We start from the raw sequence: 20,574 nt of genomic DNA on the forward strand, positions 1-20,574 counted from the left end.
AAGATAAAATATAGTAAAACCCTAGAAGAATTCATAGTTTAACTTGTAGTCACCTGTCATTGAATCTTGAATTATACACTTATGAAATGTCTCTTTCAACACATTATTTATCCATTCAATCTTAACATTAATCAAATCAAATACCTAATATATTAAAATAATAGATCCATAGGAAAGGATGTACATTGAAGAGACAAATAATTGTGCCTATAAACATTACATCTGATTATGTATTTTCAAAATGCTTTATATCAGTACATAACAAATCTGCACGCTGTCTATTTGCCATTTATTTCTCTTGAACGCTAATAAAAATTAATTGTATTCAGTCATATATTCAGTTACAATAATGTCTACCTTCTCAGTCATAATTAGTATGCAAAATAGTAACTGTAGCTCCATGATTTTTCCCAATGGGAGATGATTTAGTGACCCTGTGTATCTCTAATGCTTGCTTCTCCAGACCAGAAGATGCGCAGAATCCTCAGTCGTATCTGCTTAGTCTTTATGGTATAAACAACTGGATTGAGCACTGGAGGAGTGAGAAAATGAAGATAAGACAACAACACACGACTGCATGGGGATGCCCACTTGCCAAATCGGTGTATCATGGACAGGCCAATCATAGGTGTATAGAACAGCAGTACAGAACAGATGTGGGAGACACAGGTGTTGAGGGCCTTGAGGCGCTCGGTCTTGGAGGCAATTGACAGCACTGTGTGGAGGATCAGCACATAGGAGAGAACGATGAGCACTGAGTCCACACCCAGGGTGGAGAGAACCACAAAGAGACCATAGGCACTGTTGACGTGGGTGTCAGTACAGGCCAGCTTCATAACATCTGGATGTAAGCAGTAAGAGTGGGAAAGCTGGCGTTTCTGGCAGAAAGGCAGCTTCTTCAGCATGATGGGGGCAGGGATGTGGAGACCAATGCTGCGAGCCACAATGGCCAGGCCCAAACTGGCAATCCGAGGGTTGGTGAGGATGGTGCCATAGCGTAGGGGACTGCTGATTGCCACAAAACGATCAAAGGCCATGGTCAGCAGCACAGAGGACTCCATGATGGAGAAAGTATGGATGAAGAAAAGCTGGGCAAGGCACATGTCTAATGCCACCTCCCTGACACCCATCATGTAGATTGTGAGCATGGTGGGGAGAGTGGAGGCAGACAGGCCCAGGTCCGTTACTGCTAACATAGATAGAAAGTAGTACATAGGCTGGTGCAGGGAGGGCTCTGACTTTACAACCCACAGGATCAGGCCATTCCCTGCCATAGAGGCAATGTACATGATACACAGAGGAATGGAGAGCCAGGCATATACAGGCTCAAGGCCCGGGAGGCCAGTCAAAAAGAAGGAGGTGCTGGAGTGGTTGGAGTGGGCCATGACAAGGGTAAGGGATGGTTCCAAAATCAAGTGTAATCACAGGATCTGATCCCAGAGATTTTCTGTAACAACTTCTGAGAGCTGGGTCTAAACAAAACTTTTCAAAATGTGGCTGTCACAACAAAGACTTCTACTTTATCTCAGCCTTTCTTTTAGTTCATAATTAAGGAACACTTTAAGATGGTGGAAATTGTTTAATTGTTAGAAGAAAGTTTTTGTACATAATAAGACTGCACAATGCAAAGATATTTACTGCTTAAATTGGAATTTGGCATATGCTTTTAGAAATGAGCTAAACATGTTGGTTCCAAATCTATACTACAAATACTGGGAATTAAATTCAAGCTATCTCCCAGCATAGCTAGTATATTAAACCCAGTCTAGAATTAAAGCCCCCATTTCCTGTAAATTTCTTCACATACCTCTCCTTTTCCAAACTAATAATCATGATGAATTCTGTCATTTTTCCACATATAAAAAATATACTGTTATGTATGCCTGTCACTTAAAGTAACTTAGGAAAAAAATTTTATGTACAATTCAAATTATTTTTAAGTTCTATTTGCTTTATTTTGTTTGCATAAATAGTTTGTATTCCTGTATTACAAAGGTCAGAAGGGATCAGTGGGCCTTCTGCATAATGGTTATTAGCTATGAAGTAAGTGCTAGGAATCAAATTCTGGTGTTCTACAAGAGTAACAAGTGCTATAAGCCAATGAGTAATCTCCCATGTTCATCTTGAGTCAGTTGAGTTTTGGAGCAGAAGAGATTGGGTATGTAGGAGAAGGGAGAGAGAGAGAGAGAGAGAGAGAGAGAGAGAGAGAGAGAGAGAGAGAGAGAGAGAGAGTACATGGAGAGACAGCTGGACTCAAGGGTATTTGTGAGGGTGTAGAAATCTAGTGCAGTGGAATTTTCCTGGGATCTATGAGGATGACCCCAGTGAAGACTCCTGGTAATGGAGGGTAAAGAGTCTGAGCTGATCATTATTTGTAGCCAAGCAAGGCTTCCAGCTGTGGAACTATGTTTCATTTGGTTGAATTGTTGGCTGGGGAGGTCCTGTTGAGATCCCTAATCAACCTAGGCTGATGCTAGGACAGCAGGTCACTCTCTGAAAACTGACAATAGGGCCCATTACTTAGGAAAACTACCACAAAGCTCATTGAACATAGAGGGGTTGAACTGGTGTCTGCTTGAAGACTTCATCCCTATGTTCTAGTCTCTTTGGACAGAGAAAGTTCTCTGTAGGTTAATTAAAGTGAAATCTGGACACCAAACCAGCCACAAAACCATCCACCCACAGTTGCTCTTGCCTGTAAGATGTATTAGGGTAATGGTGCTTTAGAACTTGTGGAAGTGACCAGCCAATGTTTGGCATAAGTGAAAGCCATCCATAAGAAGGATCCCATGGCTTATACTGCCTCAATGGCCAGGAAATGGACTAGATAGCCCAGAGATTTAGGCTATAACAAAACAAGACTGAAAAAATAGAAGAAAACAGGAAGGAAGAAAAAAAAAAAAAAAGACAGAGAGAAATCAGAAAGTCAGAAAAAAAAATAGTGAAAAAGTTCCTAATTATATCTGCTATACTCCTAGATTTGTGTCTTATCTAGTAGTCATCAGAAAGGATTTCTCTGACAGTAGATGGGAGCAGGTGTGGAGACCTACAGACAAATATTATGTGGAGAGTCTATGTTGGAGGCCTCTTATCGGTCCCTTGCCTCGGACATCAGGATCACAGAAGAGGGTTTGGCAAGATTGTAGATGTCAGAGGGCATGGCGGATACCAGGAGAACAAGGCCCACCATATCACTTAGTATGGATCCAATGGGCTTACAGAGATTGAAGCAGCAATCAGGGGCCTTCTTAGGTCTGCACCAGATCATTTGCATATGTTTTGGGTGTCAGCTTGAGATTTTTGTAGGACTCCTAACAGTTGGAGTGGATGTATCTCTGACTCTTTCCTGCACTTTTCCTCCTTTTGGGTTGCAATGTCTAGCCTCCATATGAAGGCTTTTGTCTTGTTTTATTGTACCATGTTTTGTCCTTTTTGACTGTTATCTCTTGGAGACCTCTCTTTTTTTCTGAAACAGAGCGGGTAAAGAAAAGTGTGAAGACTGGAGAGAGGGGAAACCATGGTCAGGAAGTATGTGTGTGTGCATGTGGTTTTGTGTACACTGGGCTTACACTCTGCTTTGGTTTTATTCCTCTTTTTTTTTTCATTTCTTAAGTTGTTTTCCTCTTATAACTTATCTTCTTGTCCCTCAACTGGATACTTTTGATTTTATGCAATAGTGAAACTATGTCAGGTACTGTTTTAGGTACAGGGATTAGAGCTGTACAACATGTTCAAATAATAAAGGGAAATAGAAGCATCACAATCAACTTTACATCCAATATGTGGAGAAAACAAAACAAAGAGGAAAAAGAAGGAAGTATTACACTAGATTGAGACTTTGAGGAATGATAAGAAGCATTCATGGTGAGAAAATTAAGGTCAATTCAGTCCCTAAGAACACTTCATGTCACCCAACTGAATAAGTACCAGTTTTCTACTATAACGAAACATGTATCTGTTTCCCTAGCAATAGTGAAACAGAACTGTTAGCTTTAGTTTAATGGCAACCTGCAAATGAGGCATGTTTAAGTCTCTCTCAATCCCCAGCAAGTCATTGTTTCCTGAAATGAAGCCTTGCCTTTGGTGTTTCAACATTGCCTCAAGAGGACTGTGCTGCATTCTAAAGTCTGAACTGCTATCCCCATTAGGTGTAGGATTGCAGTGTAGACAGCTGATGGCAATTGTCAAAGTCTCAATGAAACAGGTCTAGGAGAGAAATCAGGGCACCCCCATACACAAATGTGTGATCCTTACAACAAAGTGCTGAGGTGGTTCTCTCAAGCACATTTACATATAAACTTAGATGTCTTTAGTATCAATTATTAAGCATCAAAATCATGATTATAATAAATAATCATGGCAAGAGTTGACTAAGAATTTACTGGGGAAAAAAAACAAGTTTTCATTGAGGTAATCAGTCTGGCTATTAATCTCCTGGGATGTTGAAAGCTACTGAAAATGTGAAAAAAAGACAGAAATATTTGAGGACATTGACTAGGAAGAACTGGGCATCCAAATGTTTCTATTATGGAATAATTCTCATATTTATGCTACAGTGTTTCTTTAAATCAGACAGAAATAATTCTTAAACAAGCTGAATGGTCTCCTTTTACCTATAAATCATAGTTACAGAGGCATAAGTAAAACAAATGCCCTTGTAATATTTGTCAGATTTTGGTTTTACTATCTTTTGGAAAGAATTGACATGTGAAAATAGATAGGCACCAGATTATTTTGTATTTCTGTATACATTAATCTCAGATACTGCCTAGAAAAGAATTTGTGATTGCATATACTCATTTTTCTTGTGTTTTAATTATTTATACATACTTTGTGGAGGGGAGTGAATGAATGATAAGGAAAGGAATGTTCTTGAAAATTCAGGTCATCTTTCGGGTAGTGGCTTCCACACAAAGACAAAGGAGAAATAGAAGTTGGATTAAAATAGCACTTAAACATGAGATATTCCTCCAAAAACATCAAGAAGGTGCTATGGGATTTCTCTTTTGGAGAAACTCTGCATCTGGCTCACTAGTAGAGTTTTGGTTAGCTGAGGTAGGATGGGGATAAGAAAGTCAGAAAGCCATTCTGATTTATCCAATATTGGCATCTTTACAATTAGAACAATAAAATTTCCTCCCATGCTAGAATAAAAAATACAAATAAAACTTTCATGTTCAAAATTATCTTCATGTATATTAAATAATAATACACACTCACATATTTTGTACCATATTATTATCTTTATACAAAGAACAAGATATGTATGTGTTTGTGTGTAAAATAGAAAAGTGGAATGAATATTCTCTAGCATCCTAGAGTGTTAGAAAGTAGATAATGATTGTTAATATTTGTCATAATTTCTCCTATGTTCTCACCTTAAAGGATACAAGATGCCTTCCACAAATGATTATTCAAGGATATAGGAAGAGCTGAAGTCAACAGGGATCAGAATGGGCTTATTCACTGAGATCATGTTTCTTAAAAGAAGAAACAGAAATTAAACTCTTTCCTAAATCAGCAACTCTACATGATGATTCTGTTCCTAAAAGTTTACCCAATTTTAGTTCAGATCTGCAGAGGTATATATACATATTAAGATTTCTACCCATTTACATTATGATTCATTTAAGGAGAGGAATTATTGCTTGCGATTTATCAGTCTATCTAACAATTTTGCATTTAATTGAATTTCTTTGCTACAAAAGGACATTTGAAAAATTCAGTAAGAAACACACCCATCAGTTCCATGATGCCTGAAGCAAAAATGTCCTATTCTTTACTCTTAGTAGTCAATGGTTTTACTTCTTGTTTCCCTAACTTAATTCAAATTTAGCCCTTTTGTTTTTCAAAACTTACATTATTCACTCACCCACAAGGAAACAAGGACAAAGAGCATGCCTCCTCCTCCTCAGGAGTCCAGTGGCAGGGAGTGTTCAGTGAAGAATAATTTTACAGCAAATTAGCCAATGCCCAGGTTGAACCCTGATGAACACAACAGGGACCATGGACCATGGTGGCAGCCAATGACTTTAATCATGCCATTAATAAAAAGTTTTACATGTTCTAGAGAGACACTGTCATAATAGTCACATGGTTCTGAGATTTATTGTTGCTGGAGACCTCTTAAAGACTAGCTAAAAAATACCTGATCAAGACATGAACTAAAATTTATTTCTATTTGCTCATATTCTTTTCAGTGACACAATTTTGAGCCTTTTTATGTCTAAAAATTTAAATAATACAGTATCTATGAGATGTATATATGGTTAACAGCAATCATATGACATGAAACTGTTTTTTGAAATTTTAAAATCAACACATAAGTTTTGAATATTGCATTTTTCTTTTAGATTCTGAGTCCTTCCAGTGACTTCACAGGAATAGGTTCTATAATTTACTAACAACATTACAATACATAATACAGCTTAATATGAATATATGGGAATCACTTTCTAAAATTTTTAAATGATTCATTAGACAATCAATTATTATCATTAAATCTAAACAACAAAGAATGTTCTACCATTTCACATTATAAACAATAAAAGTTACAGAAAATTAAACATTGTTCAAACTTGCAGATATAGCTCTAAATCTGGACAACAAGTAGAAAATTATGCAGTCCTAAAAACAAAGGAACATAACTATAACTAATGCTGTTCCTCCATAAATTTTTTTTGCTGAATAATATGTTTCACATATAAGAAAAAAGAACAAATATCAGCCTTAGTTTTAGACTTACTTATTTGGCCACTCTATGATGTATATCAAAACAGAAATTTATACAATCACTGGTGCAACAATAAAACTTTTCATGGGGTAAACAGTAGCTCTCTTGATTGGATTAGAGGACTACTCCACAGGAAGTCCCTGCAAACATGATCCCTGCCCATGAATTGGGAGATTCTAGGCCCTAGTGGGGAAAGTACTACTTTTGTTTGCTAAATAATCATGCTGTTATACTGCCTTCTTTTTTTATTTATACGCATAGATTTAGGCTGCTCTCAACTGTTGAACGCATAAACTCAATAACAGCTGTGGTTACCTACATAATATCTGCACAAGACCAAGCCAGTTTGAAATAACAATATGGCAGATGATAAAAAAAAAATGTCTCTTTCAGTGCTTAAGAGCAGTTGTTCATGTAGAAGATCTGCCTTCACTCCCCAGCACCCAGAAGGCAGTTCATAACCATTCAGAACTCCAGTGTCAGGGAATCTGCTCCCTTTCAGGAATGCACATGGTGAATATACATATATGAAGCCAAAATACACATACAACATAAAATTAAACAAATATATAATTAAAATATTTCAGCACATAATAGCTAGGGGCTTTTATCCTTGACTAAGGAGCTATTTATTAGCTAATTTGTTGGAGTAACCACTAATAGGTTGTTCACTTTCTAGTTGATGAGCTCATACCCTTGTGCATACTGGCAATATCAATGGAATGAAATGGGTTAAAAATTTATATATACTATAACGGTCTCTATGAGTTCATATGTGTATCAAATTTGTAGAGGCTGAAAGACACTGTTTCCTTGCAGTCTTCCAGTGCCTCTAAGCCCTTACAGTCTTTCTGTGTCCACTTCCACATAGTTCTAAGCTTCGAGAGGAGGGGTTGACAATGACATCCCATTTAGGGATGAATGTGCCAATGTTTCTCACACTTTGCATATTATCTAGTTGTGGGTCTCTGTACTCATTATCATCTATCATAAGAAGAAGCTTCTCTCATTAGGGTAGTGCGATGTACACATAAGATTTACACAAGTTCAAAACAGTCAAAAATTTCCAGGACTGAAAAGAGCAAGAGTAAACAAAGTCCCAACCCGAACCAAGAAGCTATTTGCAATCTATATCTCCTTGGAAAGGAAAAATGGAGAGAAACTGGCTATATCAACCATACTCCAAGGGAAGGATCTATGACCAAGAACAGTTAGACAAAACAAAGTGAACTTCATTTTGTGTGTGTGTGTGTGTGTGTGTGTGTGTGTGTGTGCTTTTTGGTTTTATTTGGTTTGTGTTATTTTCCTCCCCCAGGAGAAAGAGAGTGTGTATGTGTGTATATGTGTGAGAGAGACAGAGATAGATAGATAGAGAGAAACAGAGAGAGATTATGAATTTGGATAAGTAGGGAGATAGAGGGGATCTGGGAGGAGTTAGAGAGGGAAATATATTGTATGATCAAAATATATTGTATTAAAAATTTTAATAAAAATATTAAAATTAAACTAATTTTTAAAGACAAAGTTGGAGGGTTCTGTGGATAATTGAAGCAAAGGAGAATATGGACATGTTCAACATACACTGTATATATGTATACACTTTTTAAAAATAATTAGAACTACAATATTTTTAAAAGCAACAATATACTAGAACAAATGAATACAAGTCCCATTTCAGAGCATCTGAAATGGAGCAACTACTGGGTAGGAAGAATTGCTGAAGAGGGAGTATGAAGAAATTGCCTACCTGTGCACTTGAGAGCTTTACCAAGTCCTAACCTGAAAGCTTATAACAAAGATGCAGAAATTCTCAGCAGAGAGTATAACTGGGAGAAAAGAATCTGGGACAAATTCAATTGATACTGAACCTGTTGCAACATTGAAAACATTAGGATTTAAGCCTTAAGATTTAAGTGAAATTAGAATACAGATATCTTTTTGAATGTCCCAGACTATTTTGATGGTAGTGCTCCATACAGTAAGTCCTAAAGTTAAAAAATTTAAACTAGCAATACAAGCATACAGGACCTCATCATCAGAAGTCAAAGTAAGCAATTTTGCAACATATTTGGAAACCACAAGCTATAGCATAAAATGAATCATACTTTTATCTGAGTTGCTATATTTTATATCTGATAAAAATATAGATTAGCAATTTTAAAATTATGAGTGATGAACTGATGAAAAAAACATAAGCTGTAAAAAAAATAGGATCCAGACTTTTCACTGTTGCTAGAAGAAATTGCAATTAAGAAGAAATATTTTTAAAGTTGTATGAAAAATGAATACTTTTGCCTTTTGCAACTTGTTTTTCTTTTTTTCATTTTTTGAGAAAGGGTTTGTCTGTATTGTTTTGGAGCCTCTCCTGGAGCTCTGTAGACCAGGTTGGCCTTGAACTCACAGAAATCCACCCGCCTCTGCCTCCTGAGTGCTGGGATTGAAGGCATGCACCACTAATGCCCGGCAAATTTTGCAACTACTAAATTTAAAAATTAAACATGTTTTTCTTTTATCATTAGGGAAGTGCTGTAAAGTTAGACAAAATAATACATGATGTCATTATAAATCTATGCTAGGGTAAATTTAATGATATAATACTAAATGTTCACTGTTAAGAATTTACTTACATCATTAGTTTATGTATATGAAATATAATATTGTTCAAAAATAGAAGAAAATAATACACAAACCACATGAATCTCAATATGGTCCTACTTAGTGAAATAAACAAGATCAAAACAAATCTATTTCATTGACACACACATTATAAATGTGGTAAACACAAACTAACATATTTGAGTTTGTGGGAAAGGTGTCAGAGGAGTATAAGTGACTATCCTGAGACTTTGAAGTCAGCAGATGTATGATTTATCTTTATTGTGTCTATGGCTTCAAAAGTTTTACACATTTAAAAATTCATCACTAGGTATATGGTAAATATGAAGTTCATGCCAATGTTATCTCAGTAAGTTATTAAAGTCTACATAAAAATAAGTAAAGTAGACAGGCATAAAGTATGAACATGAAAGAGTTTTTCTTGGATAGTAGAAAAGTATGGCAGGAAAGTAATCAGAATCATCCCCAGTCCACTGATACTGGATCTGTACATGTCAGTGAGGGAAAGAGAGACAGAGCTATCAAAAGAAGTCCATTGGGTGCTACAACAACTTTGAAGAAAAGCTTTTGTAGAAGCATGTAACCAGCAACTGCAAGATGTTTATGGAGTACTTAGTTTTTGTTATGTGATGGGAATGCACAAATTGAGGCAGGATCTAGGGAGAGGCATGGCCATCAAGAGGAGCACTTTTGTTCCCTACACGTTTCATGTTTATAGTCTTTATTTACAGCTTTTTGTTTCAATAAAATGGCTCAAAACCACAGTGATCAAATGGACTCACTCTGCCATGTGTTCTCAGTGTAGAATTCTCCTTCCTTCTCTAAGGACCTAAGACAAACTGAAAAATTATACTATTATAAAATATCATCCCCTAGTGCTTTAAGTGTTTCAAGCATCATATTTTGTTTTCTTTATACTTTAATCAAGAGGTAGCTTAGTGTACTTGTATCATAGCACATAGCTAGGATGAGATTTGTATTTTGACATTGTATTTCTTTCTATCTCTCCATTACAAAATTTCAACTCAATTTGAAATATAACCTGACCTTAAATATCAGCACTTAAGTTATTTACCTACTTGACTGATTGGTATTTGTTTTCTCATTGAAGCGATTTCATCAGGGAAGTTTGTTAAGTCACTCTGGGAAAGGGGCCATTATATAATGGGTCAGTTATCACAAAAAGACCCTAAATTCCCAACCAGCTTACTTCTTAATGTTGTTCCTAAATGATTGAAGAAAATATGAGCTGTACCCTGAGTATTTTAGCCAATAGCTACAGTGATCCTTGAAAACATGGAATTTCCATGTATATACTGAAGATAAGGGGGTTAGCTTGACTGAGAAAAATAGATAATGTTGAAGCTTCTATCCATTTCTAAAAGAATGATCTTTAAGGAAATATAAAGTTGCATATTTAGTGTTTGACACAATATAATTAAAGAATTAATAATTTTATTTCTTTAAATATACATAATATACTTTGGGACTTTTATTCAGTTACAGTGTTCATTGGTAACCTCTAATTTATAATCATTATAAATATCTAAAGTAAGATACATTGTGATTGAACATATTTTCCACTGTCTCTGAATGTTCAACTAAATGAGGCCCTCCTGAGCTTACATTTTCATAATTGAAGGTGTTTATCAGGAACAGACTTTAGATTTTGCAAACCCCAACTCTTACAATTTGTCCACTTTTACATGTCAGTGTGTAAATAATCTCAATACACAAAAGATTCTTCTATAATAAAATCTTCAATGATAAAACTGACTTTTGAATAGAAAGATTTATAATATAGGGAGGAATCCTGTAACGAGTATGGTTTTTTCCGCCTGCCGCCTGGTCTGGTCCAGCTGCCGCGCCAGCCCCAATTAAAACACAGAGACTCTGTATTAGATATAATTCTGTTGGCCCGGTACTAGTTTCTTATTGGCTAGCTCTGTCTTAAGTATTAACCCATTTCTATGTATTTCCACGTGGTCTCCTTACCAGGGAGTGAGGCAGGCATCTTGTCTCCCCAGTCTCTCCATGCTGACTCCTCCTTACTAGTTCCTCTTTCCTCCTTGTCTCCTAGTCCCTCCTATCTTCCTTTCCTATTGGCCAACAGTGCTTTATTTATTAACCAGTATGAGAAACATATACAGAATGACATCTCCCATCATCTCCTCTTTTCTGTCTAAATAAAAAGAAGGGTTTTAACCTTAACATAGCAAAATATATAACACAACAGTTATCCAATAAGAATCACAGTTAACAATATTTAGTTCATTAACATTTAGTAAGATTTAAGAAAATATTACATCATCTATCCTATCTTTGTATGTCTAAAGTCTATGTAACTTATCTGTAATTCTATCTAAGGAAAACTTTAACCATAACTATCTGTCTTCAACTCCATCAAAGACCACAGAAGGATAATATATAAACTCTAGAAATGACAGAGACATCTTGCCTTTTCAGTCACCCGAAGTTCTTCTGTAATCTTTCATCTTCAGCCCATAGGCCATAGTGTGTCTGGCAGACTCTTCAGCAAAGCAGGACACTTTAAACTGTCTTCTTGTATTGGCAGTTTATCAGTCACTTTTCTCTGTGTTCTGCAGACTGTCTGGCAGACTCTTCCATGAAGCAGGAACTCTGTTGCAATGTCTACCTTCAATCAGCAGTCACTTTTCTGTGGGTCCTGCATGTCCAGTTTATATAGCACAAAGTCAAACAGTCCAGACAAGAGCAGTATCTTGTCCAAATGGCTAGTCTAGCCATATTGGAAGTAAACTCCATAACGAGTTTCTTCAATGTCCATCTTTCTTTCTGGTGCAGGTGGTATTGCCAAGAGCAATTATGTCTCACTGTCACAAAAACCCTAAACCATTTTAAATGCCATATTCTGTAGGTCTTTGAAAGGTTTGAAGAATGCCTATCTATCTCAAATACATCTCTGTGTATCTTGAAAACCTAACTAACTTAACTCTAAGCTTTGACTATCATAGGTAATTATCTATAATCTGTATTACATTATACAATACATTTCTGAATGAACTATATAAACACAATACCTAAACAAAAGGAGAAATATACACATCACAAAATTGACCTTAAATTGTATCAATAAATGAAAATCCATTCCAAAACAAAGTATTCATATCTATACCATAATCCCTTTTTTACCTTTAAAAAGATATTGGTTGTGATCATTAACCATTTATAACCAACCCCATATAAATGAAAACAAACATTTATAAACAATATTTGGGAATTTTGGCGTTGTTCTTTCCAAACTACTTCCTGCTGGTAAGGGGTGCTGTCATGGGGGATTCTAAGAAGATGCAGAAATCCTGGCTGTAGTCTGTAAGGCTGCTTTGTTCAGCTGTTTTGAATGTAGGATCACCTGGAACTCTGTTTCAGGGGGTCTGGCTTGAGCAAACCATATTAGTCTGGAAGGAATCCATAGCTTTTCATTTTCTGTGGAAACAAAAATAGAAATCCTTTTCCCCAGTAACTTGTCCTTGAACTTAAATTTTGGAGTCAAAGCATTTTTAAAATATATAAATTGAATTAATCCAGCAGTATTTCCTTTAACAGTTGTTTCCTCAGCAGTCAAACAATATAAAGACAATATAATACCATACAGTAACCAGATTCTCTCTGAGCTTTTCATCTTTACGTGGCTTTATTATTACTGTTTCTTTTACTTTTTACTTTTTATTTTTTGAGACAGGGTTTCTCTGTGTAACTCTTATCTGTCCTGGAATTCACTCTGCATACCAAGAGATCTGCTTGCTTCTGTCTCCCGAGTGCTGGAATTAAAGGTGTGTGCCACCACACCCAGTTCCTCTTTGTCTCTTTAAAACCATTTTATTTTTTTTTTTCCATGTCTACGTATATTTTAAAACACCCTGTAAACCTTTAGAGGTTTTTCTTAATATGAATCTGTCTTTACTGTAAATCTTTATCTTCGTCTGGCCACAAGTCATTTATCTGGTAAACAACAACATTGCTAAATGAAAGTCATTGTTGTTTCTGTCGCGATTTACCAAAGATGGCTGCAGTTGTTTTATCGCCAGCATTGAGAATTGTTCTCACTGCCTTGGTCTGCATACTGCTGGCTTGGAGATGTGGTCATTGCCAATGCAAGCTCTCGTACATATCAATAAATTGTTAGCAGTGCTTTTTAAAAGCCATGTGGTTTTTTGCTGCTCATGCTGAGTCAGGAATCTTCCCTTAAAGGAGCCGCGCAAATATCTGCTTGTCTCTCGCAAATCAGAGTTCAACCGAGAAAAATGCTGCTACCAAAAACCTTGCTTATCTCTGTTCTTTTGTTTCTAAAACCCTTTTTTAAGCTTTTGTTAAATTTTAAGTGGAAGTTCTTATTAGCCACGTGGGTGCCATTTGTAACGAGTATGGTTTTTTCTGCCTGCCGCCTGGTCTGGTCCAGCTGCCGCGCCAGCCCCAATTAAAACACAGAGACTCTGTATTAGATATAATTCTGTTGGCCCAGTACTAGTTTCTTATTGGCTAGCTCTGTCTTAAGTATTAACCCATTTCTATGTATTTCCACGTGGTCTCCTTACCAGGGAGTGAGGCAGGCATCTGGTCTCCCCGGTCTCTCCTCCTTACTAGTTCCTCTTTCCTCCTTGTCTCCTAGTCCCTCCTATCTTCCTTTCCTATTGGCCAACAGTGCTTTATTTATTAACCAGTATGAGAAACATATACAGAATGACATCTCCCATCAGAATCCACACTCGGTTCCTGTTGTGTCCAAATAATTAGTTGACTAATAATCTGATGAAAGAGCCACTCTTCTATATTGTTGTAATGTCCTCAATCAGCCAGCCTTTATCTAGGGTTGGGAAATTGTCCAATGAAATGTCAGTGTTTCTGGGGATGGAACATCTTCAGAATGCGAACTCTGATCTCTTTGGTTTTGACACTGTAGACAATTGGGTTGAGCATTGGTGGCATAAGAAAGTGAAGATAAGAAAGAAGCATGTATACCTGAGCTGGTAGTTTCTTTTTCCCAAAGCGATGAATCATGGACAGGCTCACCAGAGGGGTATAAAATAGAAGGACAGCACAGATGTGGGAAATGCAGGTGTTTAAGGCTTTTAACCGTTGAGCATTAGAAGCAATGCTCAAGACTGTCTTCAAAATTAGCACATAGGAAAGGAGAATGAGCACAGCATCCATCCCCAATGTAGAGAGCATGACAAAGAGCCCGAAGCCACTATTGATGACTGTACTGGAACAGGACAACCTTAGAACATCAGGATGAACACAATAAGAATGAGAGAGCATTGACAGGCTGGAATGTTAGCCTTCCCAGGAGCACAGGCAAAGGCAAATGAAGGGCAGCACTGCGGATCACCACGGCCAGTCCAATGGCTCCAATACGTCTTGTTGTGAGGATGGTAGCATAGTGCAAAGGCTCTCTGATGGCCACATAGCGGTCAAAAGCCATGGCCAAAAGAACAGCTGATTCAATGACTGAAAATGTGTGGATGAAGAAAAGTTGCATAAAACAGGTAACAGCTCCTATCATTCTCTGGCCCAGGAGAAAAACAGCTACCATTGAAGGCAGTGTGGAAGCTGAAAGGCCAAGATCAGCTGTTGACAGCATGGAAAGAAAAAGGTACATAGGTGTATGGAGGCTGGGCACAGACTTGACAATGTGCATTATAGTTAAGTTGCCCACCACAGAAAGAATGTAAATTAAGCAGATGGGAATTGCTGTCCAGCAATGAGAAGCCTCTAGTCCAGGAAGATCCATCAATATGAAAAAGAAGTTGCTGGAGTTACTATGTTTGGAAATAGCCATAACTCTGGAAAACTATTTTCCTGGAAAACTGTAATGAAAACAAACCAAAAAGGAAACCAACCAACCAACAAACAAAAACCCTGTTTATTCGCAGAACTTACCTTGCATGTTATCTTAAGCGACATTGCTGCCCTGACTGCAGAGTTTTAGTAGTACTCACACTGTTGAATCCCATTCTCTCAGTGGTTTCTACTCTGAAACAATACAGACTTATTTCTTAACTATTTCTAGTTAAAACAACATATTTAGATTATTCACATGAAGAAACCTGCCTTTTCACCTGGAAGGTTCTGCAACATTTGAAATTTAAGGATAACTATGAGTTTAAAACATGTGCCCTAAACACATGAGATTCATTATTTCTAATAGAAGAATACAGACATGTTTCTAATGGGTAAGGACAATTGTGCTGAATAAGTATGTGAGAATTAGAATATGATTTATAAGTAATGAATACTAAATTATATTACCAGATACTTTTGTGCTGAACTGGTCCCAAGGCATTCCAAATGAAAACTGCCAGAAAAACATTTGAAGAGGTTTAACTTCATGTGCTCATTGGCTCAATTTAAATACTTTCCCAGTCATTATGCATGATATTCATGGAAATTTGGGATAGCTTGTGTGAATATATGAAATGTAGATATAAAAGTGGACAACATTCATATTTGGAAAACGTATTTGGTGGAATCACAAATCAAAGCTCCTATTCTATAGTAAATATTGGTAATAACAGCAGGTATCATCTGGTTTCTGCCTTTAAAACATGTTCAATACAAAACATGTATAAACTAGATTAAGAGGGCACTGACTTCAGACAGATTAAATGTATCTAGTATTAATATTCACCCTTTTCTCCATGCTCACCTGATTGAAAATTATCCCAAGTTCTGTCAAGAATGTCATCAAAAAGAAGAATAAACTGAAATCTGAAGATGTGGAATTCAAGGGAAACCTTAATCAAATATCAAAATCATACATTAAATGGTATTTTCTCTTCAGAACATCTTAAATAATTTTCCTTAAAGATGGAGACTTCTAAATTTTCTGGAGAAATATGCTATGTAGCATCTTCTATGTCTATCAGCAGATGCTAGCGGTATGCCATATTGCTAGAAAAGTCATCCATAATCATCAATCCACATGTTAACTGTTGACCTCAGAGAATCCTGGAATAGCAATTCTATGACGGTTAAACAAGGATATCTCCATTTAAACTGGTATATAAGATAAACACTAGACATGTTTGATAATAAATACATAACAAATGATAGAAGAAGCAAAATAACATAAAAGAAAACATAATGTTTTCATTAAAAAAAATCAAAATTGTGACTGATCTGTTCTGCTGGAAAAGAGCATTAATAAAAGAGAGAATGAGTTTATATAACTACACTTCTGAAGAGGCTGGAGGGAGTTAGCTCCTAAGAACCATCAAACATACATTGGGAAAATTCTGATTTTGATTGTAGAAGAGATAGAAACAAAGAGGACATTTTTCTCAATCTGTCTCTGACAATGTTTATCTACAACATATTAACAAGAGTGCTTCCAAGAACCTAGAAAATCGTATCCTCTTCCCTGTGAAATTATTTGTCAATACCCTGATCTTTTGAAAATTTGGAAAACTTGCTATTGCAACCATTAAAATTGGAACACTTCAAATTTAGCAGCCCTGAGTGTATTTTAATATCCCATTTAATTTACTTGGATAATAATTTCCTGAAACATCAGAGAGGCTAACATGACTTGTTGGAAAGCAAAGATCTACAGAACAGATCTACAGGAATGTATCAAAGTGGCAAGCACCCAACAGATGGGCTCCTGCGTATACATGGAGGCCTTGGCTCTGTCTTCACCTTCTAATAGACAATAATAAAGAGAAACTCAGTGCTCTCAAACCCATGAGCTTAGGTGCAGAGTATAGATTCAACTCATATTCATGAGTCAACCCAGGGTCAGATACTGAGCTACATGAGGACCTGATCATACTACAAATCCATGCTTCCATCTATCCATAGGGAAGCAACTTCCCAAATCATTATACAAGCATGAACATGCAAATGCAGAGTAACAAAGTGTCTGTCAGTTACCTATGATAGGAAAGCAGGAAAAGAACAATGAGGAACTGTAAGAAGAATGGTTAATGAATATTTCATCAATAAAAGACCATGTACATTGCATCCAGGTATTGCTCAATTCTTGAGGGTGATAAGGGCTTCTCTAAGCCCACTTTGGGCGGAGTAAAGTTATTAAGATAATAGGACTGACTTGTGTGGATTATATAAGCCAGTTTTTAAGAGAAAGATGTTTTTAGGAGACCTAGCCATGATGTTGAGTGTGAAAAGACTAAGTACATAGTTCACAGGTTGAAAGTCTGTGTTTCCCTATCTGTTCATAGTATTTCTCATTTTTGTGAGGGAGAATATGAAGAAATTGTTCCTCTTCTATGAAATTTTAACAAAATATCATCTTCAATCACAAACTGAGCAATGAAAGGCTCAGTGACATGTGCCAAAACAAAAGAAGAAAAGTATATGTTGTACCTTTCAGAGTCAGTAATCCAACATTGGATTAATTCACTTTGTAATATCTTTTTATCACAAAAGTAAAACTAAATGCTTTAGATAGCAATTAAACAAACTTTGACATTTAAATAGTTAAAGAATTTTACTTTCCCATAAAGGCCATTTTACATGTTAGATAAGTTTTCTGAGCCATCTTAATTGGAAAAAGTAGTTTTAACTTGATTTTCATATACTACATTGAACCAACATTATTATTTTATTTTCCAGTTTTAAAGAAATATGTGTATGTATAGTACATAGCTCTAATCTACACATAGAGGAAAGTTTACACACTGCAGAATGTTGAAGTTAGCTCATGTTTAAAGGCTAACTTGAGAGGGCTTATTACCAACTTTAAACAGAAACGAGTTTGTAGGCAAATATTGATAAAAATATCTTTTCATCATTACTCTCATTTGCCTAAGCAATGAGAGATGGACCTGTATTAAATGGTGTCTTGTATTCAAGGAAGATTTACTATAGCTTTTAAGAATCTCCACTTATTATACAGTAGTCAGTTTTATGAAGCTTGAATTTCCACATTGCTTGTATACCAACAGTTGATGTTTATTGCCCTGAGATGCCTTTTAGAAACTAAGATTGCATACGATTTTTAAAACTATTGTATTTTCCCAAAGGAAGACTATAAGAAAAATACTGACAGTATCTCTCCTCTCCCGTCTGTTGCATATAAGACAAAACCTTTCAATCTTCATCTTGAAAGCATCTTTGTGGCAAGTTGAATTGCCTGTATTAAAAAGTTGTATGAGAATTGGAAAGCATGTTTCTTGTTTTCCATCCTACTTCTTTTCTTTCTGCTTTTAGTCTATGACAATAATTTCTTGTCAATTCCAGTATTCAATGTATATAAGTTCAATTTGATTTTTATTTTATTTTAAACATCAAGAAAAACAGGTGAGAAAAGAGGGGTCAGCAACTTTTACCTAAAAATACTATCATGTAAATTAGTCAGTAGAACTGAGCAACTCCTTTCTGCCTCAGATATATTCATAAAGACTTGTAATCTGTTATGTAGCATAACCTCTGACTTCATCCCAGGTGCCACATGATATTATTTGATCTAAAGCAAATCCAAGTGTTTCTGTCACTCACCTGACTTGAGGACAGAGCCACAAATTCTGCAGAACCTCAAGAGGCTCCCTGCCTTAAAAGTTCAAGGCCAACTGTGTAGGCTAATAAAGCTCCAAATTAGGCTGTCCCTGAAGGCCCATAGTTAATTCCCGTGATACAGCCTGAGAGTGCATTAACAACTGTTAATGAGTGTTGGTCCTTGTGAAATTTTCCAAGTAATCCTATGAACTAACAACTGGTTGTAGTTCAATTTTCTTTTTATTCTCAGTCTAAAACCAAGATATCCCTAAGCAAGTCACTCTATGGGTCTAACTATGTTGGTTTTAGCATGATTTTGCTTAGCATTAGTAACTCCAGACAAATAAATCACTCTCTTCTTTTTTTCTGTTCCAGAAAACAAAAAACAAACAAACAAAAACCAAAAAATCCAAAAAACTTAAGTTCTATGCATGTTGGGTTACAGTGGAATTTCTTTAGCACTATGGTGATACTTAAAAATATTAATAAATGATGTATAGTCTAAATTTATTCCATATAGAATATAAGGCATGCTTTTCCTCAGTCTTCTCCCTTTTCTCCCATTTACATTTTCTAACAGTGTTCTTTTCATTTTCTAAGGAATTATTTTAAAGGATAAGGGAGATCAAATTGACTCAAGAGTAGTATACAATATGAGCTTAGAACATTCCTGTGAAGTCAAGAAAAGGGAAATATAAAATTTAAAAAATGCTGCAGTAGGTGTAGGGATACTGTGCAGATGAGAGACCACATTATGAATAAGATTCAAGTGATCTGAGAGTATACACAACAATTCATTGGTCTTCTAGAAAGAGTCATAGTAGGTAATGTGCAAAAGTATTCATGAATGAGACTCAACACACAAAGGATGAGATGAACTATCAAAAGCAAAAAAGCATAAGCAAATCACGATCTGGTTCAGATATTTATTTCTTCTCTCTTGTTTTAGTCACTGGAATTGCAAAGCCCAGAGGAACACGAGACTTTTCTGTCTGCACAGTGTATTTCTATTTTGGAGGCCAGAGTTCCTACACTAGTTGGCCAGAAAGGTACACAATCTGTTATGTGATCAGCATTGCAAACCCCATACTTGACAATGTAAGCACACACCAATTCTCATGTTTCCTTCCAGGTGCTGGTGATGTGGTTCATCCTGGGTTGCTGCTTGGTGCAGATGATGGCATCATCAGTAACTTTCTTGATATTACTCTGAGTTAGTCTTGGAGTTTTGTCAAAAGGATTAGCATGGCTACAGTGATAAGCAAGAACTTATAGACTATATCTATTGCAGTAACTCTGTTACTAGAGGTGTCTCCTGTCATCTTCAAGAAAGTATTGTAGCCTCATTAGATATGTGTTGGAAACATTTCCTTTTGACTTGTTTAAAATATGATTAGTTCCTGGCATTGGAATATTCTGAATCTAGTGGTAAATATACACTAATTGTATACACATTAAAATCTTTAATTAAGAGAAGTACAGGTCAGATAATCGATAAACATTAATCTGCCATTATATTTAAAGATTTAGCTTGAAATTTATGATTCAGAGAGATAAAAATACTCTAAAACAAATAGCTTTAAAAATTCTGGCCCTAGTGCATATGCACAGGTGGAATGTATATAGATGACTACATTTTAATTGTATTTTATGTGCTAATTGACATGCTAATATTGAAAGGCAATATCTCATAGGGCTACAATAGATGGGAGGATGTCCTGTATGCGAGA

General features: G+C 36.1%; 2 protein-coding genes across 2 annotated transcripts; both read right to left on the reverse strand.

Moving 5' to 3' along the window:
• Window positions 1–425: 425 nt before the first annotated feature.
• On the reverse strand, window positions 426–1,385 carry LOC127228021 (olfactory receptor 51G2). Its single transcript, XM_051192458.1, has one exon. It carries the CDS (start codon window positions 1,383–1,385, stop codon window positions 426–428), a length of 960 nt encoding a protein of 319 aa, XP_051048415.1.
• A 12,836-nt stretch (window positions 1,386–14,221) lies between these two features.
• LOC127227656 (olfactory receptor 51G2-like) lies at window positions 14,222–15,167 on the reverse strand. Its single transcript, XM_051192010.1, is given in 2 exon segments — window positions 14,222–14,645; window positions 14,647–15,167. Coding segments are annotated over 2 exon segments (945 nt in total).
• Window positions 15,168–20,574: the final 5,407 nt, after the last annotated feature.

This window comes from Phodopus roborovskii, unplaced genomic scaffold (assembly GCF_943737965.1).
Source record: "Phodopus roborovskii unplaced genomic scaffold, PHOROB, whole genome shotgun sequence".
NCBI classification, from domain to species: Eukaryota; Metazoa; Chordata; class Mammalia; order Rodentia; family Cricetidae; genus Phodopus; species Phodopus roborovskii.